Below are 24,276 nucleotides of genomic sequence, written 5' to 3'. Positions count from 1 at the left end.
CACTCAAATAGCCGGAAAGAAGGGCAGGAGTTTTCAAGTTCAATAGCTCTTAATTTTGAAAGATAAAACCTTCATTATTTCAAGTAGTCTCCAAAGCCTGCATCATGTCAGGGAGACATTTGGGTCCTTGTTAGCAGTAGAGATCACTGGTTATCAGGGTTGATGAATGGAGCAACATTTCAGGAGAGGAAGTAATTGATTACCCTTCTCAACCTATTTATGCTGGCAATGTCTTACAGTTCCTTAAATGAGCTGTCACCACGTCTCCATTAAACCACCATCCAACATCAAAAACTATACACTCCTCTAATAAATATAAAGAACATTTTTCTCAACTAGGGTATATTAAAATAATACCATAAAATCAAGATATGCTATTTAACAGTGGTTGAGGGTTTAAGCAATAAATTGACATTCCAAAAAAAACCTGCTGTTTAAATTACTTCCTGAGATATATTTTTAATCACAAAACATGACAACCATAGAGAGAAAGAACCTATAATAAATTATACTTATGAAGAATCTGGCTCAGTACTTTTAGTTGGAGAGAGAAGGGATTGGTAGTGAGAACATCCATAGGGCCAGAGAACTCCAATATGATTATCAACAGAAAAAAAGATAAAAATAAAGCAAGAAACAAACACCTGCATAGAGAATGAAGAAGTCATATATTTCAAAAAGTGGAAGAGAACAGTCTACAACTTAAGTCTACAAGTAATTACTCCAAAATAATGTTCTCAGCTAAATTGTGTGACCTTGGGAGGCTTCATTTATCAAATTCTGATCTAGGTGTGACTTCATGGCCATGAGGTGAAACACTACAAGTTGCAGAGGCTCTCCTGGTGGGGAGGTGTGGAGAGAGAGCAGCTGACACAACTGAGCTGCAGCTCCACAACTGCTCCAGTCCGGCTGAGCTGTGGGAAACAGTAAAGGTAGGATGATGCTTGAAGCAAACATTGTTTGAAGCAGGCAGACCTGTACTTTTAGTGGTTGGCTAGAACAATTGTCTGTGAGCTTGAGCAATATGCTGTTGGCTAGAAAGTTTTTAAAATACTCTCTAACAAAGAAAAATCTTTGGCTGCTGGCAGTACGTGAGCTGCTACCATCTTCCAATTGTCCCAACGATGTAATGAGGCCAACACTACAATAAAGCTCAAAGAACACATCCCAACAGTCCCGTCCTCTTTGAGAAAAACCCCAACACACTGATCCTTCTGTGACTTCAGGGGCACAGGAGCATCAGAGAGTCAGGAGGGAGGTCCTGACTCTCATTTTAGGGACACTCTTTCCCATTCCCCAAAAGCCCACGCTTGTCCCTGACCAACGCCTTTGAAGAAGGATGAGGAAGCAACATTGCTGTGCTGGTTGTCCACCAGCTCCCTGCCCCTGAGAGCCAGCAGGGAACCATGGAGACACCTGGGTGTTGATGTCACATGGAATTTCTTGTTTACCTGTGCAGCTTCTCCCATCAGTGCTCGTTTCGTATCCGTCCCCGCAGTAACAGCGGGTGCCGTTCCTGGTGATGGCACATCTGTGCTGGCAGTTCATCTGCTGGCACTTGGGGAGCAGCTCTGGGAATGGCAACAGAGCAACATGTTACTAAATATTTGTGTTATCCCTAAATCTCAAACTTTAGAAACACTGGAATAGATTTAAGTGCATGTCTCAGGAAGGAAGCCCCACCCCCATTTACATTAGCTGGGAATATATCACACACACACCCTGTAAAGAGCATGTTATGAAAACTGCATGTCAGCAAGTTAAACGTTGGAAATCAACATTTTATCTCTATCAAGAGTTGCTCATAAATTTATTATTGAAGTGTACTGTCGCTCTGCTTAAACATCCATTTTTTGCATGTTAGTCATAACTATAGTTGGGGAAAAAAAATAAACCAAAACAGAAACTATCCTGAAATGGTAACAGTTATAAAAAAATTATTTTTCAAAATTTTTCAATACCCATGTCTTTATTATTCCTCATATCAACTGATTTTCTAACTTTTAAAAGCTTGTTTTGATTTAATGATGCACACAAAACCTTCACACCAAACAATGGGGAGACATTCTGCCTCAATAATTTAACATTGGACAAGTAATGCTGGATAAACCTGTGGAGACTGTATATGTCATTACTGCAGACATCCTTCATAGAATCTGCTTAACCACACACCATCAGCACAAGGCAGGATGCAAACAAACTGAAGAAATCTTGTAGAAATACAGACTGCAATGTTTTCCAGCACGAAACAGCACAAAACCAAACAAAAGCCACTCCAACCCTTCCCAGCTCAAGCTCGGTGCCGTGTTTCAATAATTTTGCTGATCAAAAAAAAAAAAAAAAAACACTTTTTTTATCCTCCAGGAAAAGGAAAAAAAAATTGAGAAACCCAGCTTAAGGAGGTGCTCTGAGGGTATTTTTCAAAACTATGCAGATGAGGCAGAAAATAACCTGCAAATGGGCAGAGAAATTTCTGCTACAGGGCTGGCTTTAAGTAACTGGGTATGACCTAAGGAAAAAGAGAAATCTGTATCCTAATATGTGAACAGTTTTAATCCATCTGATCATTATTCATCGAGTTCTACTTGGGAGTAGAATGAACATGAATATGAAGAAGAGTCTCTATCAGCATCTGAGCCCTGGAGCTTCCATTCCGGAGCAACTGCCACTGTCAAAATAAAGCTGAAATTTTGGGAGACAACTGGATGTGGCTGGCACACAAAGTTACTACTTATTCTAATGCAACTATTCTAAAAAGAAAGTGGTTTTACACAATTTTCTCAGGGCATTCCCTAGAACTCTGTGCCACACAATCTACAGACTGCCCAGAGGTCCATAAACCACACACTGTCTAAATCTGCCCATTTTCCCAGTGGTTTCTGGTATATTTCTCTGCCTCTTGGGCCCCTGTGCATAGGAAGATAATATATTTTGTGGCTGTAGCTGGCTTTGTTATTTTCCTGTCCCTAGTCCAGTCCTTAAATCTGCTACACCTTTCCAAGAACAAGTCCCTCACAGAGGGTAAACTGGAGAACTTCCCTAAAATGGTTCTGCAGGCTTAGATGCAGAGCTGTTGAGTTAATATTTCTATCTGAACAAAACCAACACACACATCTCATTTTCTGAGCAAACATGGATCAACCATCCTCTACCATCTATAATTTTCTTCCTGCAATATTTGTCTGATGCTGCACAGCCAGGAGCTCCTACTGGATGAGAACTGTTTGACTCACAAACAGGACTTGGTTTGTTTGCACTCTTTCCTTAATGGATGCAGTCAGGCAGCAGCTTGAACCAGAACAGATCTGCACACAGCCAGGAAAGCTGGAGAACAGTGACAATAAATTGGCAAGTGAGGTCCATTTGGGGAAAATTAAAAACAAAATTAAAAAACAAACAAACAAAAAAAAAACCCAAGCACCAACCACAAAAGTCTATCTGCTTTTTTTTTTTTTTTTTTTCACAAAAACTGTTGTATTTCATTAATTTTAGGTTATTGCAGAATCACATGAGTGGCTTTTAACAGCAAAATGGTTTCATTTTCCTTACAAAACCATTAAAGAACCACTGTTAGCTGCCATCTGTTTCTGACTTCAGACTGACATTTTCCCCTCCTCCCCTAAATTATACATCAGATCATTTCAAATACATTTTGGTTTTTTATTGTGACAGACACTTTTTGGCCCCAGAAATTTTTGCTCCGTTGCTGATCTGCTAACCCTGCCAGGGAAACCCATAAGTGAAAAAGCAAAAAATTCAATAACAATTGATAGCAAGAATAGATAGAATACAACAAATTAGAATAGATTAGGAAAAAATATTTCATTTGAAAGGGACCTACAATGATCATTTAGTCCAAATGCCTGAGCCCTTCAGGACTGACCAAGAGTTAGGGCATGTTCTTAATGCCTCTACCTGATGCCTTTAATAAATAAAACATGAAACAGTAAAATAGCAAATGTATTTTCTACTTTACTAGCTAGCTTGTAATAGCTGCAATAGTGATTCTGAAAACCTTTGGAAGAAAACAGAGTTTGACTGCCTCTGGCAATGTTTGAAATATTGAAGGACAAGCTATGGAAGACAGTGTATACATTTAAGGCTTGGTTAGATTTGTAACAGGTTTCTTGGGAAGTGAGGAGGCAAAGAAAAATCGTGAAGCAGAACACTGATATTTTTAATGCTCCAGCTAGGACATTTAAAGAGATAAAAGCCAGGGACTGTCATTTCTTGTCTTCTCTAAAATTCTGCACCCACTTTGATCTCCCTTTCTCAGCGAGAACTGGTTTACAAAGTACACAGGCAGTGAAGAATGAGCATCACTGAGCCTTCCACTTTCATCACAGCTACAGAAGCCTCTGCATTTGTCAAAGCCTGGTATTTCTGCTGCAAGATTTAAAGGAAGGAGCTGCACTGAAGGAAACAACAGGAGAGAGCTTTACAGCTCTCAGGCAGAGCCACAGTTCAAGACAAGGAGCTGCAGAGCAAGCCGTGAGATTTGCAGAAATGGGGGGCAGCAGGAGCAGCTGTGAGTGTCTTTAGGATGATCTAGTTTCCCCAAACCCAGGGAGTAGGGACAATTCATCCAACTCTGATTTAGGTCATTTTGTTCAGTGTTTTCTTTCTTCCATGGGAGACACGAAGGGCAGCATTTTTCACTTCCCTACATCTCCATGAACTCTCTGAAGTTGTGAGCCAGGTCTGCCACAAAAGCCACCCATGCCAGTCTTATGCTTCCTGCCTTTCATGCTGCTCCAACTCCCAGGCATCTGCTCCCACAGGAGAGCAGTCAATCAGGCAAAGATGCTGCTGATCTCATCTCCCCTAAAGTGATGCACCTTTGACAATGACTCAGAGGAGCTGTAAGCTTCCTGGACAAACTGCTCCCACAGGAATTCACTGTAATAAAATCCTGCCTTCATTTATTCCTTCTGTGTTCAATGAAACACACTGCTTATCACAGTTCATTCAAGATGAATGATATAAGGAACTAACTTCTCCTGAATGGCTTTTTAATGAAAGGCTTAAGCAATTGATCTGACTATCCTTTTTGTCAGTTCCTCCTGAGCTGACATGAGGTTCACAAAGGGTTCACACCAGGTTCACATGCTCAGATGTTTTGGCTGCTTCTACAAAGGGGAAAAGAAGCTCAGCTTGCAGCTTCCTAATACTGAATTTATTTATTTGGTGGCTACTGGGGACTGTCCAAAAAAAAAAAAAAATCCCACAGATTTATCAATGTACCTGTTTGTCACAGTTGAGACAGCCACAATACATAGAGGTTCATCATACAGTTCCAGAAGTCCTCAATCCACACAGAGTAACACCATAACTCATCAGAAGGCTTCCAGCATATGCCCTTCTTGTTCTTTAGCCCAGCCTTTTATACCCTCCTGTTCATGCATTGCACCTGTGTGCCCTCTGCTCCCTTTAGTGGTTGGTCAGTGCCCCTGGGCACTCCATGGCTCATTGCTGTCAGTGCTGTTCTCCTGCTTCTCACAGCTGTGCCCATTGGGAATGAGGCTGGGCCCAGCCCCACTCCCAACCACCACAAACTGTGTGCCTACACCTGTTAGCTTTGTCTTTCCTGGCAGGGAAAACAACCAAGGCCAGGCTGGATGGGGCCCTGAGCAGCCCCATCAGGTGGGAGGTGTCCCAGGCCTTGGCAGGGTGGTGTGGGATGCAGTGAGATGCCCTGTAAGGTCTCTTCCAAGCCAAAAATTTCTGTGATTCTATATGACCATATGAAAGCAGACTTGAGACATACAGAAAAATGTATTTAGCTGCCATTATTCCTGAACCTCCTTCATGATAATAAAGCCTTTTGGCTGCAATGGGTTCCCAGTTATGCAATATGTAAATCCTGTCCTGCTCTTTTTGTCATGACAATATGTACTGGAGAGTACTGACAACACTTCAGCACTCTGTGAATTAGAATTTACTGACTATGTAGTGTTGATAAACATCAAAAATACAGAGCTGGTGCATATAAAAGAAACTGGCTGAAGTTTACATGTTCAAAGTGCCAGACAATACACCAAGGGGATAAAAGCAGAGCTTCTGTTGTCAGTTCAGGACTTCCCAATTTGAAACAACAAAGGATCCTTGTCACATAGTTCATCAGAGAGTGCCCAGGAGCTACCAGTGCAATGCTGCCTGGGAAAGAGGGAAATGCATCACAGAGAGCACTGGGAGAAGCATTTCCCATGGAGAATTGTTGGTGTCAAGGCCCAGGATGCTCCCTGCCTTCCCTTCCAGGAGGGAGCTGCTGGCAGCTGTGCACACCCCGATGGATACAAGGGGAATAACTCAGCTTTAAGCAGAATCACAGCCTGAGGGATTAGCAGGGGAATGGAGAGCTGCAATTTGATAGGGAGACTGTAAATTTTCATCTTGATTGGTGCCAGGGGATGAAAATGAAGAGGAATTAGGACTGCTGTCTATGAATGTATCAGAGGATCAACAGCAGGGAAAGAGACAATTTAAACTAAAGGGCTATTGGCAGAAGTACAAATGAGTATAAATTGCCCATTAATAAATTCTGGCTGAAAATGAGAAGGTTCTTAGCTATTACCATAATCAGGTTCTGGAACTCCTCTTTGAGCAGGAAGAGCAGGGACAGAAAATAAGTGCTTGCTTTTAACAAGGATCATGATAGACCAAGGAAAACCAGCACATGGAAAGGGCCCTGAAATATCAGAAACCATTTGTGTGACCCAGGAGGCTCCTTCACTGTGTTCCTCAAGCAACATACTACCTGATGCTAAAACACAAGTTTTCATGATGGAATTAAGACCTATCTTTTTTTTTTTTTACCTCGTGTCTGAAATACACCCAAAGGAAAATCTTGTTACTCAACTATTCTTCTAATCAAATTCTGTGCAATCTCTTTTTTTCCCCTCTTAAATATTAGTATTCTTTTTGGCACCATTGTGTTTCATAAATTTACTTGATTTTATCTCTGTTTTATTCAGTTTTTGTGATTCAATATTCATACACTGATGTCTAGACTATTCTTATCACACATATGCCATAAGCATTATTTTTCTTTTCTGGCTTATGTTTTGAGTTTTTGAAGAACAGCTCTTTCACAAATTAGACTTTGTTGTAATCTACTGTAAGTTTTTTGTTTGTTTGTTACTGTTGATGCTAGAGAGACAATATAAAGCTCCATGGATTGCTTCTCTGGCAGAAAAAGGTGGCTTGATTGATAGAGTTCAACTGCTGGACTGAAATAATGCAGCATGTTTTTATCTTACATGTGTTGGTCATGTTATTAGTTTTTAATATCTTACCACAAAAGCAAAAGAGACAGAACTGTAATGAACTTTCTCAGACACCTCAGCCCATAACTCTGTTATGGTAGATGCAGCACAGAAAAAGAGACATGGAAAGCAGAGATCATGACCTTACAGCCCTGCTGTGGATGACCTCTGTCAAATTCAGCAGAAAAACACAAGGAGTCAAATTTAAAAATATTGGGGTTTATTAGCTCCTAGGAAAAAAACCAAAAAAACCAAAAACATCCACTCAGCAAAATAAACTTGGATCTGTTAAAGACTCAGCTCAAGTCTATAGCCCTGCCCCAGGATCCATCAGGCAGTGCAGGATTTCTGTACAATTCACAGACAGGGTAATCAGGCCCCAGAATGACAAGCCCAAACTCTGCATCCTGAGCTCTGCAGCAAGCCAAAGCAAGCTCTAAGTCCTGGGTATAACCCCAAGCCTTTTCCTTCACACTGCTGGGATGTCTGAGTTAGGACTGCTGATAGGTAACTCCCTGTGCTCAAACTCCTGAGGGCACAATCTCTTCCTGAGGCTGAAGTGTTACAATAATATTTTCAAGACAAAGGGAGAAAAATGATGCTTGAGGATGGTGCTTTGTCCTGGGTACCAGGCTGCTCCTAAATTTTCCACAAAATTTTTACTGGATAAAATGTATTAACAGATTGCTGTATTTCCACCCTTTTTCATTACTATCATCATCAGGCAAATGAGCCTTTTCCCCAGCAGTACTGATTCAACCTGAAAACACTTGATGCAGCAACTGGTGCATCCTGTGGAGGAAAGGATGATGGGCTGTGATGTCTGAACACCCCTGAGGCTCAGGAAACACCTGGGCAGTCCTGGTTGCCCCTTCCTAAACTACTGCTGTGAGGACAATGCTGTCAGGTAAAGGCTGAGCACCTCATTTTGTCATGTTAGTTATAATTTATTTGTAAAAATGGCCTTAATGCACTGTGTCAGAGCTCAGCCCCACCAGCAGGACAACCTTGGCCTGCAGCAGCAAGTGATGCAGGAGGGTTTACCTGGAAAGGAGCAGCTCAAGGCAAGCATGGTGGATTGTGCTTCACAATTTCACCTGATGTATCTCAGCCCTCTATTGTATCTTTCCCCACATCACTGTCTATGTGTTGGCAATCAGTTGCTGAACAACTTAATTTGTTATTTTAAATAGACATTACAGCGTGTTTGTCTGTTTTATGATTACAGGAAAATTACATATCTTGTTTAATCTGCCTGTCAATCTGCACACAACCAGAAGTGTCTCACTGTGATTATTGTTCAGTGAAAATGGGCACATCTTGCTGAGTAAGTTCAGGCTGCTTTGGAGTAACAAGATATTATTTACAAAAGACAGATTTTTTTCCCCCTTTTTTTTCCCCTTCAGTCATTTCCAACATATCAAAATCAGAGAGAAGAAGGAATGGTGCAGAAAAAAAAAAAAAAACAAAACAAAAAATACCCCATTAAATAATATGTTTCCATAACATTCAGCAGTTCTTTTCAGAGTATAACTATCTTAAAAATATTACTGAACAATATCTCCCTACCCAGTTCATGGAAAAATTTATTTTTCAAGGATGTACTATTGAAATTTCTGCCTGCCTCAATCTTGACCTACAATATTTGGCTCAGCTTCAAAACAATTTGTTTTATGTGGTGTTCTTCAACCATAGCATCACACAACACTTTAAAAGATGAGATCAGCAGGTAGGGGGCATGTAGAGAAATATTGGCTTCACCCATGGAAATGGCTCATTATCCTGACCTTTTGCTGTTTTAGTTATACCTTGGCTGCCATACACAAGCATAAGCTAAAGAAAAGTTCACATGGGAAAATACAAACTGGGTAAATGATTTCATGGCTGAAGAGAGTAATTTATCTGTTTTCTAACCTGGATACAAGATGTAAATTTTAAAGAAAAGCTATGAGAAGAATACACATTTATTTAAGTTTATAGAAGCCCATTTATAGTTTTAGGCATATTCAATGCCATTCAACATACCAATTTCCATGGTATTGAGTACATGTTCATTGAGGTACAGATAATAATCTTTGAGGGTGTCTAATGAGATATGAAGCCTGGCAATGCTGCACATGTGAAAAGGCCAAAGATGAAAGCAGGGAGTGATAAAGTCTGTAAGTGGCAGAATGGACAAACTACAGAGAGGTCCAGAAGTCAGCAGGAGCAGATCACCTGGGCTTTTTAGTCTGGGCTTAGTGCATTTCCAGAATTAGCTCACAATTTCTCAGCCTTGTAAGCAAATTGCAGTGCAGTGCCTGAGGAATGCTTGGATACCAGAGCAGCAATTTGCTGGCAGGAGCAGAGCAGGCTCTGCTGGGAAAAATGCTCAGGAATGTTTTGTGGCAGTAAAGGATGTTAGGAAGCCTCAGGAGGAGCTCTGGAAATCTAAGTAATGTTGGGGAGACTGTTCCTGATTGTCTCTCCTGGGCTGTCCCCTCACCTAGGCACACAATTCCACCCAGCTCATCTGGTCACTGGATGACAAGGACTTCTAAGAGGAAAAAGTGTGACTTCCTGTGGTTTTATACATGTTTATTTATGGAAAGATATTTATTTTATACAGCTTTATTTATGGAAAGCCAGTTCACAGTACAGCACCATCAATGCTCAGAGTCTCTCTTAAAACAGTCTCTTGCAGAGGACTGAACCTTCTCACTCCCTCATGAGCTCACCCAAAACCAGTGGTGTGTTTTCATACCTGGATTTCTGGCCATGGCCAGAAATGGCCCACAAAAATCAGCTGAAAATCTCTAATGTGCCTCAAGTGAACACACCCCAGCATGGCAATGCCCCGTTCCCTTCGTGTGGCACACCAAGATGTCTCAGTCCTCCTCTGGAGCAACAATTTTTAGAGATAAGTAACAAGTTTGGACTCTCTTTGTAGTGTTGCCTCATCTAGTGCTACAGATATAATGGTGGAACGGAGCTGGGAAGGGTGTGGAACTTTTAAAAGTTGCAGAGAGGCCAAAAAATTATTAATTTTCTTTTACTGATACTTGAGGGGGAAGGGGACAAAGAAAAAGGGAAAACAAAACCAAAAAAAGCTGGCAACTTTATTTACTTTGCTCCATTTGTAGTTATGTGGAAAAACATAATTAAATCATTCTGAAATCACAAAAGACACCTATAATAGCTTTTCCCAACGCCCAATTTCATGCCTCTTCATGGAAGTAGTACCTCAGAAATTGCTTCTCTTCGTGGACACAACTACACTTGACAGATAAAATCCTCAAAAAATTGCCAAGCAGAAACCTCAGGCTCATGAGGCAGAGCCTTTCTGGAAACTCAGCCAAGGACTTGGAATCAATTACAAAAATAGCAGCAGGTTCCAGAGAACCAAACATGAGATTCAGTAAGTGAACATTGTTTATGTGCAAACTAAACCCAGTGAAGGATAACAGAAAGGACTTTAAGTTAGAAGCAAAATTAAAAACTGGTGGCAAGGAAAAATTATGCTGGAGAAATAAAGTCCTTATTCAATTGTTGACTGTTTTTATTCCAAGGAGACACACATATGTACTCCTGGACTCTGGCAGGGCTACAATAAGTGACACACTCCCTCACAAGCAGATGTTCAGTCACCTAAAGAGGCTGAATATTTAAATTTTTCCCTCCAGCAATCAGGGTGGGATTCCAGGTGACTTTTGGAGTGTGTTTGCCCCATTGGAAGGGAACAATTCATGACAAATTCTACTTTAGGTTGTATATTGCTGCTGGTGCTGGAACCACTGACAATTGCCAGTTCTCAAGGCACTGCTGGCAGTGTTTTCCTGAGCATTTCTCACCCATGGGTGTCACCATCTCACACGTGAGTCAGGGTGCACAAATGCAGGTGTCCAGAGAGGCAGGAAATGGGATCCATCAAATCCCAATGCCTAGGAAGTCACTGGGATTTGATGGATCCCATTTCACTGTGGGATCCCTCCTGTGGATCCATTCATTCACTGTGACTGGTTTGAGTCACTGTGACTCAAACCTGCTGTCCCAGTGTGTGGGAGAACACACACAATTCCATCTTTGGTGATTTGATATCATCTCACCTGGCATCCAGCTGGGATTGCTCAGCAAGAACTTTTCTGGAAGCACCAAACTTGGAGCACCAGCTGCCAGCACGAGCAGCTGCAGCACTGCAAACCATGGCAACACTTGCTGCCACTTCCCCATGACCCATCTCCCCTTGGTGCATTTCTTATATTTTAGCCAGCTAATGAGCCCTTAGCCCTTGGCAACCTGTGACTGACTCTGTGGCTCTGAGTTTGAAGGCAACAGAAGGCCAAGAACTGCTTTTCATCCATCTCTTCACTCAGCTGCAAGTCAGAGCTTCCTTATTGCCCACGCAAGTTATTGCCACAGCCACACATAATCTATGCAGGAAACCCTGATTTTACTGAATATTTTACATAGGATAACCTCATTCTGTGCTTTTTTCATTGTCAGTTCTCCAGCTGTTGTTTCAGGATTTTCTTGTTTTTTACAAAGCATTTCAGGTCTCTAGAGCCCAAAATAAAACCCTTCCCTTTTCCCATCCTATAAATCAAAGAACTGGTGAACAGAAAACTCCAGTGATTCATCATTTCAGCCACCTGTAGCTTTTATGACCAAGTAAAGTTACATTTTTATGTAGCTGCATGTACCTCTGCATGTAAAGGAAAAGGAAAATGCAGTTTTTCACAGGAGATGCCATTTACACAGTTTATTAGTGGCCAGAATGTAAATAAATCTAATCCCTGATACCTGCCCCTTGCTTCATTCTCTGCTGAGAAAAAAAGTTAATAAAACATGATGGTTCTCAGTGCCAATTTCAGGATTCCAGAACCCAAGATTATGGCAGGCACAGCTGCAAAGGATAACACTGAAAATGAGAGGCTCAGGTGATGTGCTTTGGGGGTTGAAAGGCACCACAAAGATCAGCCCTATTTCCAGCTCCTGAGAATAAACATGGAATTGCAAGGTATTTACACAAGGGCTCCGTGTGTTACTTTATTTACTAACTTTTAACAAAAGCCATTAAAAACTTGAATATCAGAATGATCTGTAAAGCAAAAAAACCCCAAAACTGAAAAGATGATTACTGTGGAAAAAAAAAAAAACAGTTAAAGAGGGAATGAGATGGTTGTAGGACAATTAAATTCTTCATGAAGAAAACAGAAACTGAAAATTAAATTGAGAAAATTAAATTTGTAGCAACAGCAAAATTTAAATGTGTAACTTCACCTTCACTTTTTCTAACAACCAAAATATAATAACTCAAATTTAGAAAAAAGTCTTGCTTTATTCTGCAAAGTCTATTAGCATTTATTTTTAAATTTATTTATTTATTGCCCTGTTTGGACATGCCTTTTTGAGATCTCCCAGGCTTTTTATTTTGCTCCATGCTCCTCATTGTCCCTCCCTCCACCACACTACCAAACATTCTCCATTCTGAACACATTCAATTATTCTCCAAAAAGCAGCATTTTCTACTTCTCCCAAACTTTTTCACTGCTCTCAGTCCAGCATGCAGAATAAAGAACACCAGAAACAGAAAGCTTTTCTTTCAACTGCCTCTAAAAGACAAGGCATATCCAACTAAAAGAAAAATGCACAATACTTGCATAGCTGTGAAAAACAATTCCACTGCCACATTTAAAAGAGGAGAGGTTTCAGAAGGCAAAATTGTTATTTTGTAGCATTTTTCCTTTCTTGTTTCTTTTTGATGAGGTTGTAGGAAAAGTCAGATTAGAAAATTCATTATTAAAAACTCCTCACTGTTACCTGAATACACCTGTACAATTAATTGGAACTATTTAACATGCATTAAATCTGATGTATTTTTTTGTTTCATGCTTTAATGGGTACTGTGAGTGAACTCCAGGCACACCTGCTGCTGGCCTCCCTGTGGCAGCTGTGGGACCACATCCCCTCAGGCCAGGTTACCACCAAACAGTTCCATCCTGCCATCACCTGAAGCTTTGTAAATGCCACAGTTTTCATGAATTTAATCTGATTTTTTTTTTTCTGTGTGTTTGTGTCAGTAGCATTTCAGAGCAATGAGGAGACAGCAATTCCCATTTCCTGCCACAGCTTTGTCACAGTCCTCCCACACATCTCTCCCCAGACTCAGAAAGAGAAGGACAAATCCAGTAGCCTTCAGTGGTTATGTCTGTTCACAAGCAGCTTTGGTGATTTCTTTGGTGTAGTGTTAGTAGTTGTTTTAACTATGCATTTCTTTTTACACCATGCATTTCTTTTAACATGAGACAGAAAATTGGTTCTGGGGCTGGAAAGTAAAAGTTGCTGGTTTGTTACTCCAGTTTTGGTGCTAACTTGCTTTTTCAGCCCCGTCATGTTTCCCTTTCCCAAACTGATCTATTTTCAGCAGCACACAATGGGAATCACCTGGTAAGAACCCCAGATTTTAAGAGAATACAGGAGATGACAAGAGGAATCTGCATCAGGCACAAATCCATAGAGGGTTGCTTTCTTCTTTCTACAATTAACCTCATTGTGGCATAGTGTGGCTTTTTTAGTTTAAATAGTACAACTGAAAGCAATACTTAAAATATCTGGAGAAAATCCTCCACCTCTGTCCCACCAAGCCATCCCCTAAGGAGCTGCTCCAGTGATGCCATTATCACTGATACCCACAGAGTAACTCCACATCTGTGGTACAACATACAGCGTGGCTGTGCTCTGGGAAGGCAGCAGTTCCAACTTTCATGAGACGAATTATTTGGAATTTACATAAATCCAGCCATACATATTGAACACACAGCTCCAGAGCTCCTTCCCAAGCCTCCCTGTCTCATGCAAGGTCAGCCTGATGTAGCCTGCAACATCCAAGGAATCCTGTGGTATTTGCTGGGTCCCCAGGATGAAGGAGGAATTGATGAATCTGACTCCATGTTCTTAAAAGGCTAATTTATTATTTTCTGTACTTCTATTATATAAAGGAATGCTATACTAGAACCATACTAAAGACTAGAGAAAGGATACAGACAGAAGGTTACAAAGAATGATAATGAAAACTCGTGACTGCCTCCAGAGTCCTGACACAGCCTGACCACGATTGGTCATTAAGCCAAAACAATTCACCTGTTGGATAAACAATCTCCAACCACATTCCAAAGCAGCAAAACAGGAGAAGCAAATCAGATAATTATTGTTTGCATTTTTCTCTAAGGCTTCTCAGCTTCCCAGGAGAAGAAATCCTGGTGAAGGGATTTTTCAGAGAATATGACGGTGGCAGAATCCTAAGGCAGAACACAACCCAGAAACAAGTCTGTATCCTCACAGTCACATCCAATTTCAAGTGATGCCCTTTAAGTGGCTGATGAATGGACATTATTATAAAGATGTCTACAAGACAGGTCTATTGGAAGATCCTGAATAAAATAAAGACTTCAAATACCATTAAAGTTAATGAATTAGGTCAAGGCGGGTAATTTATCACCTGTCTGAATTGGAATCCAATCTGTGGCATCCTTTAAAAAAAGACACATTCAAATGAGGTGGTGTTCTCAGGGAAGTTCACAGTGAAGATAATCATAATTCAAATGAGAAAATGCCTGCACAGTTTTTTGCAAGCCTGACAAGGGGTTCTGTGCAAAAGCAGCATGGTAAGCAAAAGCAAATTTCCTCAAATTAATTTGACCTTGATGAAAGGCACATATTTTTATCAATCAGACTTAACAAATATTGACTTTAGGCATTAAGTGAAGATATACATAAACATTCAGGTTGTTGAAACAGTTGTCAAGTTCATTTTCCTTCTGAAATCACAGTTTGCTGCTGAAGATCAAACTGAACTTAACCTCTTGAAAAAGCCTGTGGTGCCTCATAAAGCAAGAGTCGCATGGATTGGTCTTCTCTGTCTATCAGCTGCTAAAAAAAGATGTGTCACACAGGCAGACTGAAACCTGGAGCCAGAGTGCTGACTAGGATACACCCAGCTCTGACACTTGGAATAACTAGAACCACGCTGGGCTCTGTGCCACGGCCCATCCTCGTTCAGCAGCACCAGCTGGAGGCTGTGAGGACACTTCTGCCTGTGAGCCCCCTTCACCATGGAGGTTTTACTTCCATAGGAGGGGCAGCAAAGCAGCTTGCTTCAAGGAGCATGATTTATGGGTCACCAAGCAGAGGACTTGCCTGAGAAAAGACTAGCACATAGGCACTGATTAATTTTGCAAAAATCTGAAAGATGAAAAAAAAATCATTTTAATGGTACTTTGTATTCTCTGCTCTTTGTGGAGGAGGGAGGGGAAGAGAGCAGCTGGTGTACAATGGTGCTGTCTTCTTTCAAGTCACTCTAACAGAATCTGAATGAAGAATCAACCCTCACTCTGGGAGAAACAAGATTCCCAACACATCTCCCCAGTGCCTGGGCACTCACTGAGCAGGTACAAGGTCTGTCCTGCCAGGCAGGGCACCAGCTCCAGGCTGAGGCTGGGAGTCCCTGCAGGAAAAACTCCCTGATAAGAGCTCTTCCCTCCTCTGAGCCCAAAACCTTCTCTGAACTGTCAGATTCCCTGGGAGTAGGCAAGAGCAGGAACCACAGCAGCAGCCAAGTATTTGCAAACATTCCGTAAGGTGAGTGTGAGACTGGACTCGAGTACAAAAAGGCTTTTTCTGCACCGTAGTATTCTGGCATCTATTTTGTGTCATAGCCAGCCTTCACCAAAGAAACACCTTGAGGCATTTCATGGCTATGTTGACATTTCAATTATGCTGCATTTAAATGGATTTTGTTGTGCTGAGTCTTGTGACTTCCCCTTCTAAATATAGAGTTATAGAAGTATTTACTAAGGTAAATTCTGACAGAGACTGTACCAAGGAAGCAGCAAAGCAGAAAGTCACAGCATTTGCCTCCCCTTTTTAAAAATTCTCTCTGTCTCTCCATTTTTCATCTGCTCCATGACTGGAGGCTGTGCACAGAGAACACTGCAAAGACAGAAGCAGAGCTCCGTAAGGAATTTTCAGAATGGTTTTCGCGTGAGGAATAGCAAAAGAAAGTTTCTTTTCTCCTAGAACTGGCTGTAAAATGAGCTGGAGATCAGCCTACCTGCTGGAGTGGCCAAAAAGGGTCCAGGCCAACATAAGAAATCTGTGAACAGCCTGGGAATGAAAGGCTGTAAGTAACTCAGGGAGCCGCTCAGCCAACCATGTACGCCAATACTTTTCCCTCAAATATTCTTGAAGCTTATAGGAAGCAATAGAAGCAAAGAACTGGCAGATAAAAATTGCCTCCATAATTTAGCAGCCTGTCTGTAATGACTGACTTCCCCACAAGCCCTGGAAATGTCAAAGCCTCTGCTAGCAGAGTTTGCAGAGCTCCCTTAAACACTCGTGCACAGCGAGCCCTCCGGAACCTGCGGCTTCCTGAGCCACAGAACAGCCTCACACTCTTTGAAGAAAGAAGAAAAACTAAGAGTCAGTTAAGTTTTATCACTGTCTCCTCTTCCACCTATTCCTGGCTCAGGAAAGTGACAGTTGGCTAATTCCAGACTAGCTAGGTATAAAGATTTTTTTTTTCTCCCCAGCACAGGCTGTGCCTCTCTTCTGCCACTTTAGCTGTTCTGCAAGTGACAAATGGTACAGAGCCTGAATATTTCCCTACATGTATATTTAAGATTTGTACTAACTGCTGTTTATCCAGAGAAAGTAATGGCTTTCAATCCTGATGAAAATTATAGCAGATTCAGGCCAAGTTTTTACTGAATCTGGTTTTATGAGAAAGAATAAAACAAGTGTGCAGAGCTCTTCAGCAAGTTATACTGCTCACTTTTTTCATGTGCCTAGAAATATTTGAGGTAGTGTGAAGGTGATCTCTGGAGGATATATCCAATACCCACTGTTACCCTTACAATCCCATGCTGAAACATCACTGCCAAAAATAGCCTCCTGAAGGTGACACTTCTATAAAAGATGTCACAAGTTGCAGCAAGAGGCTCAGGAGTATATAAGTCATCTTTACAGTTCTACTGCACAAGTATTTCATGCATTTTCCTTTTCCTATCTGATACCCCTTCTCCAATTTTACAGCAAGTTTTTAGGTTTGGAGCTTATTTTCAATACATGCAGTTGTGCATGGGGTTTGCTTGAAAAACCTCAGTATTGTATGAATGTGAATGTATCTACAGAACAGTGGGTTTGAGCCAAAAAAGGAATCTGGAAGCCAAAGAGCAAGTGACCACTTTGTACATTTACAAGGCAAAGAAAGCAGCTATTGCAACAACAACAAAAAAAAAAGAAACAACACAAAACAAAAAAAAAACACCCACAAACCAAAAAACAAAACTCAAAAAATCCCCCATAATTTAATATGAGCACCAAAAATAAAACCATTCCCCAAGCAGCTTCAAAAGAAACAAGTAATGAATGGATGTTTGATACTTGGGCAAAAATTTTCATTTTTTTGAAAGCATCAACACCACCACATGATTTTGAGTGTAATATTTCCCAAAAACTCACTTTTCTCTGCAGTGACCACTTATTTCTGCATTGGCTTGTCCTTCTCAGCACAGCTGAGGCTCCAGACCTGGTTCAGATTTTGAGGAATAATATCTGTCCTCCAGTAAAATCGGATGGAATATTTACATAGAAAATGCTTATTATTATTCAGGTGACATAAAGGCTGTTGTGGGACCTAGAAGTGATGCTAATTTTAGGTCATATTTCCAACTGCAGTGAGCAGCTTCTTTTATTTTATATTTTATTTCACTTTCCCTTGCTCTACTTGTCACTGCAGTAGTGATTCAGGTACAGGGTGCAGATGAGCTGCAGGATATTAGCTGCTGGTGTAAGAAATATTCCTCCAGTTTTACTACAATGCTTCAGACTCATTTCACATCCACAACCATTAGGATAAAATATGAGGGGAAAAACAACCCTGAATGGTTAAATTAATAAAAAAAGGAATTGTGTAAATGAGGTTGTATGAGCATATCCCACCTCCTACACTTTTTGCAGGGAGAGAAATACAATTTTTTAATAGCTTTTAGTACAACTAAGGAAAACTAACATTTTTCTTTTAAAGACTGAAAAATTAGTCAAGAAACAGAACTTTTAGCTTTCTTTAAAATACAATTTGCTCTATTATTCAAAGAAAATGGTGATCCTACTAGAAGTGCTCCTCAATCAAAGTTGTTGTGATTTTTTTTTTTTTTTTTTTGAGATGGGAAACATTTATTAAAAACAAACAAAGGGACAACATCAAGTGATGTAAGTTTGTTATATCAAATAATGTAACAGCTACTCTGATGTAAGTTTAGGACAGTTAATAGAGGCTACCTTTGGGGGAAAAAAACCTAAATTCACAACCTGAGAATCCTACAAGCCAACAAGTAGGATTCATACACATCCTCTTGATCCTGATAAATAACATTAATGATGATCAAGTTCTTTGTTTCTGAAAGGGTTGCTTTGCCAACAAGATGTGTAGATTGTTCTGAGGGGAAGCAGGCACTGCAGTGACCAAGGGAAATAGCTTAATATTTTATGACAAGTGGATAAATCTGTATACTCTGCTGAAATGCTACAGTATTAAAGCCATGTCTGTTCACTCTGAGGTCAGACTGCCACAGCTCATGTGCTTTACACACCTGGGGCTGGATGTGATTAGTTATCCCCCGTCCCAAAATGGACACAGGAGAACTCTACCACTTTCTCTTCATCAGGCTCCTGGAGGGACGTGTAAGGTTTGGGCTCCCACAATAAAAGGCACACATTCCTACAGCTCTCTCCTCTTGGCAGAGCAATTCCTGTCTTTAAAACGCACAGCAAGTCTCGTGACAGCTACACAGGCATGGAAATAGAGGGTGAGGAATTACATGCTCTTTACTACTCCCTCCACTCCTCCTAATACATCTACACTACATTGCTGCTGCCATCTGTGAGTGCACGGTTGTAATCCACCAAGTTGTAAGGAAGGAGAACTTGGCTGACCTCTGGGATTTACCCTAAAATACTTAAACAAATTGCTAACCATCATAATAATTTTAGCTCCTAGGAGTAAGGAAAAAAATGAAAAGGAAAGTCAATTTCCTTGTAGGAATGAGGTAGAGTATCAAGCAGAGACGTGCCAAAATTCATGCTTCACCTTTGAAAAGCAAACTCAGGTCTTTATTCCAATATAAATGAGAACAAAACTGGGATTATACTAGGATGAAAGGACTGGGAACAAGACTCCCAATTAAAATCATACCAGCAAAATCCAGCAATGCATCAACCAGTAAGAAAGCCAATTGTTCTGCAGCCCCCAGCTGCCTACCAGGCTCAGCTGTAAGAAAAATACAACTACATCCAAAACTATTTCCAAAAATTCGTATGGAGAACTTCTAAGGGACCCATATTACTTTTCCTAACTTTTTTCAATGTATCATGTTCTCTGAAGTGCCTTTATTAGTGCATTCAGGGTTTTAATAAATTGAGACACTATCCAAGATCAGAGATCTACTTCCTTTCAAGCAGCACCTCCAAAAACCCTTCCAACATTCAGAAGTTCAAACTGAATGCTGACTATCACAGTGTGCTCTTCCTGACCTGAATATTTCAAATTCGGTTTTCTAATGAAAATCTCCCATCAAACACTTTTTTTTTTTTTTCTTATTGACAATGGTGCTCTCCTCGGAACAAAGAGAACGACACCTTGAGAATAAGAAATGTGCATCTGCAACCCCTCCATATTTTACCGGTGACAAAAGTTCTCTGACTCCATGCTTTCTCCATACAAAAAAAACCTACAGGGAAAGCTGTGCCATTAAAATCATAGGAGAATCAAGAGTGCACTAAGAGCCCATTATTGCTGCTAATGAGGCTGATACCGCTGCGTCGAGTTGCTCTTTGGCGGCTGCTGCTCCACAATTGAGGCAGCCTGATGGACTCAGAGCCGATTGTCAAACACCCAGAAGGCAGCACAGGGAGCTCACGGGTCTGTGCAGCACCAGACACGTGGGGAAAGCCAGCAGAAGAAGGATTGTTTGGAAAATAGAGAGTATGCAAATGCCTTGTCTAGCAGAGTAAGTGTCTGACAGAAGAAAGCTCTGCTGTTAAACCCCAGGATGGCTCCTGTGCTCCACCAAGATCTCTCCAGCCTATTCCACCCTCCCTCAGCCACTGAAATGGAGCAGGAGGATGACTTAAAGGAGCTTTCAAAGTGCCACCACTTCCCACGAAGATCCTGAGATATGGCACACCCACATCCACATCCACCCGATCTGAGCAGCTCCCCGCTCAGCATAAAACCACATGGTTTAAAACAATCATAACTCCACATTTTCAGATGGCACCATTTGTTACAGGGTGGCTGTCTGCTGCCTGGTTTATCTTCTACAGATGGAAAATCTATGGTTGCTCTTGAAAATGTTTCTGGGGAATTCAAGGAACTCGCTCCCACCTTCCAGGGTACAGCAGCTCCCATCAGTTCCTGGTGGTGACACCAGGACAGCGGTGCTTGGTGAGGGGAAGCAGGGCTCTCCCAAACACCAGGTGGCTGACTGTGCTCACAACCAGCACACACAAAATAAATTAACCAGCAGGAGGATAACCATGTGGGGAAGGCTACACTGAACTCAGCATCCTGTTTTCACTGGAAGAAAAAGACTGGACAAGTGTGGCTGTGGCAGGTAGGTCAACGAAGTAATAAAATGGATTATTGGATCATACATACTACAAAAATGCTGCTATTTATACCCAAAACATGACTCAAAACTGGAAAAAAAGAATCCATAATTGTCTAAGTCTATATTAAAGATACTGATGCCTGCCATGATTCCAGAAATCACTTTACCTCTGCTTTTACTTTCCACAATTAATATAGATATTGATAAGCAAGTATTTATTAGCTAAAGTTACAACTTAATTCCATATTTAAATGAATTACCTTCAGATTAAATTATTTTATTTCATTCTTTGGACACAGAGACGGCAAATATAAAAGGTTGATGTTGATAAAGATCTGTGGTAAAGCAACTGAAAACTGGAAAAAAACAACTAGTAGAACACCAAAAATTCCATGCTAAGAGACCTAGTAAGGTGACAATTACAGCTGAAAAATAAAAAAGCTAATATATTTCCACGATCTCCCATTTCTTGCAAGAATTACTGTATCCCTCGATACAATCTTTTTTTCTTCCTTTAATGAAATGCCATTCAAAAGCCCTTCAAGAAGAACAACTGGCAGCAGCTGCAATATTCTTTAGATTTTTATAAAAAGATGAGATGACCTGATTGAAAAATGCTGGTCAGTAACAATAGCTTTGTCCCATCTTTTTTTTTTTTTTCCCCCAAAGGAGAAAAGTGCTCCCTGACTGAGAAGAGTGGGCACAAAGTGTGTTCTCCTAATCACTCAGAGGTAACAGGTCCCAGCTGAGCTCTACCAGGCAACAAGCTTTCTATTTTCTTTCAAAGAAAGGGAGGTAGACCTCATTTAGAGAATTTAGAAGTTGGATGATTTTTTTTATTCCCTCTTGTGAATAGAAATGGCTGCAAAATAGGCTGACTAATGCTGCAGTGGCTCTTCAGAGCCATATTGGGTTTATTGTGCAAGAAGAACTTGGTACCTCTTCTGCAGGAAACTAACATGGACATCCAGGGGCTCTTCTCAAATTGGTCAGTACTCTTAGTTCTACACTCAGTATTAATAAACCTGAATTTTGATCTTAATCTGTCTTAATCTGTAAGAAAAAAAAAAAAAAGAAAAAAAATAGCCAATGGATAATTTGGGCTGGTTTCCCTTGACCCTGACAAGAAATGACACAGAACACAGAGCCTGGGGTTAATTTGGATTTCATAATTTAATGACTGGGCCTGTCAATCAGAGAGGAAATGTGTTAATAAAATCATCTCAAAGTGCTAGGGGGGATTAGGACTCCTTTCTCTGTGTGGGACTGTGGTGGCCAAAGGTTATCGTGGAGAATATTAAAACCAAGAGATGCTGATAAAACAGCTTAGCATGTTTAGCAGCTGCTGCACAAACACAATAATCATTTCCACACTGAGCACAGAATCAATACAGAGGATTACTTCCAAATGCCTCCCAGTTTGTTCTCAATGTCACCAGGGAAGGTCTGTCTGAAATGCCAGAGTCACCACCCAGCACCTCTCCCACCCACCGCCCTCACTGACACCGTTTGCTATCTCTGAAACTTTGACATCCTGCTCTTCTTCAGCTGCACTTCTTCATCTGCCCTGGTCCATCCTCTGTACCCTACAGTCTGAACAAAAGGGAGACCAGCAGAATTATTTAGATCTTAGGCTGCTCCATCACAAAGAAAGAGGCACAAATTTTGTCCAGAAGACTTTCAAAACAACTTAGTCAACCATCTTCTCTCACACGCACACCCCCACCCCTTAACGTTAATAAAGAAAATTTGTGGCCAGTTTCTATTCCTCTCTCCAGCTTTGCACTCATTCTTTTTTTCCAGTAAATAATTTGAACATTTTCTTAACTTTTGCAGCTTCGGTGCTTTGCACTTACTAACAGAACTTCTGGGTCTGCTTGTGATTTTGTCTGAGTCTTTTATTTTTGAGTCTCTTTGACTACCATATCTTAGCTCTTAAAGAATTTATTTTATGTAATTTTATGCACTTTTTCAAATGAATATGCTGCACTTAAATCTACAAATCAGTGTTCTGCGCATCCCAAAGCAAAGCACCAAGAGCCAACAAGTCAAGCAAATAAAAACAGTAATTACAGAATTAATCTACTTTTACTTTTGATTTGAAGTAAACTAAAGCAAAATTAATGTGGTAAAGAATTCCAAAGGAGTATTGCATGAGCAAATTCTACTTAAGTAAGTTAAAGAAATAAGAAAATGAGACATAAAACAGAATGAGTAATTGAGTGGAAAACCACTGGGCATCTACAAAAAGAAATGAAGAGGGCTAAGGTACCTGGGCAGGGATAATGTGCTTATATCTAACACTTTGGTAGCTGAACTATTATAATCCATATTTCATCCTTGAGGAAAAAATAAAACCAAACCCCTCACCCTTTCCATGCTATGCTGCAATATTTAATTGCCAACTCTTAACTATTTGCAACAACTCCTTCCTTAAGATGAGAAGGAAAAAAAAAAAAAAAAAAAAAGGAAAGATTAAATAAACCCCCAAGTCTGTAATATCATGTGGCAGGATGTAACATTTATTTTTCAAAAATAGTTATAAACTTATTGCAAAAATCTTAAAGAATGCTGAATAACTCTAAGTCTCTTAATATAACTGTATTTTTTAGCTTTTTATAGGTTTTTGCTCCTTTTGCATCTGAATAATGCTGAAAACAATGCATGTGCAGTAAAGAAAATCAGGAAAATATTAATTCCAGAAATCCAAAGTGAAAAACAAGAGAAGCTGCCATAACAATGTAAGTTCTATGCTTAAGTTTCAATATCCTTTTAAAAGATGGAGAATATGTTCACTTGCTAGAACAACATTTATTGAACTCTAGATCCCATTATAAGAGCTACAAAGGATAGTAATTATTGTAAAGATATAATAGTGGGCCTGAAATAGGAATAGAGATAGGGAGAGAGAGACTGCTCAGTCTGGGAAGATCTAGTGCACAATTTGAGTTCTAGTGTGAAAACTACTGTTTGGTGGCTCCTCAGCCAATCCCATGCAAACTAACTGTTAAAGCAATGTTTGTTGTTGGCATAAATCTGCTTGTCTACACCTCTGTAGGACTGAGTTTCTAAATCAGAGGTACAAAAAGTACAATTTCTCAACCAGCAGCTTCCCTCTGTTAGGAGATGTGCAGGTCCTGAACTTTTACTGATTTTGAGAGCTCTGCATGGTCCAGGCTCACAAGTCAAAGCAGACTGCCTGGATTTTTAAACAGCCATAATTTCAATATTACTTCAGGAGATCAAGATTTAGATTTGAGTGTGATTTTTTTTTTTTTCCCCTCACAGAACACCTTCAGGGCTGGAATGGAAAAATGACATTGATCATCCAGCAGCAAGTGGCAACTGGAATATTCTTATAACCC

The 24,276-nt window shown here is 40.5% G+C and overlaps 1 protein-coding gene across 1 annotated transcript in view; it reads right to left on the bottom strand.

Moving 5' to 3' along the window:
* LRP1B (LDL receptor related protein 1B) overlaps positions 1–24,276 on the bottom strand; it is a 477,945-nt gene that overhangs the window by 297,278 nt on the left and 156,391 nt on the right. The window contains exon 4 of the mRNA XM_059852348.1: positions 1,452–1,571. Within this exon, the coding sequence (XP_059708331.1) occupies positions 1,452–1,571 (120 nt within the window). The remainder of the gene's footprint in view (positions 1–1,451; positions 1,572–24,276) is intronic.

Source organism: Haemorhous mexicanus, chromosome 8 (assembly GCF_027477595.1).
Source record: "Haemorhous mexicanus isolate bHaeMex1 chromosome 8, bHaeMex1.pri, whole genome shotgun sequence".
Taxonomy (NCBI): domain Eukaryota; kingdom Metazoa; phylum Chordata; class Aves; order Passeriformes; family Fringillidae; genus Haemorhous; species Haemorhous mexicanus.
Note: the sequence above shows the minus strand (reverse complement) of the source record. Positions and strands in the feature narration are given on the sequence as shown.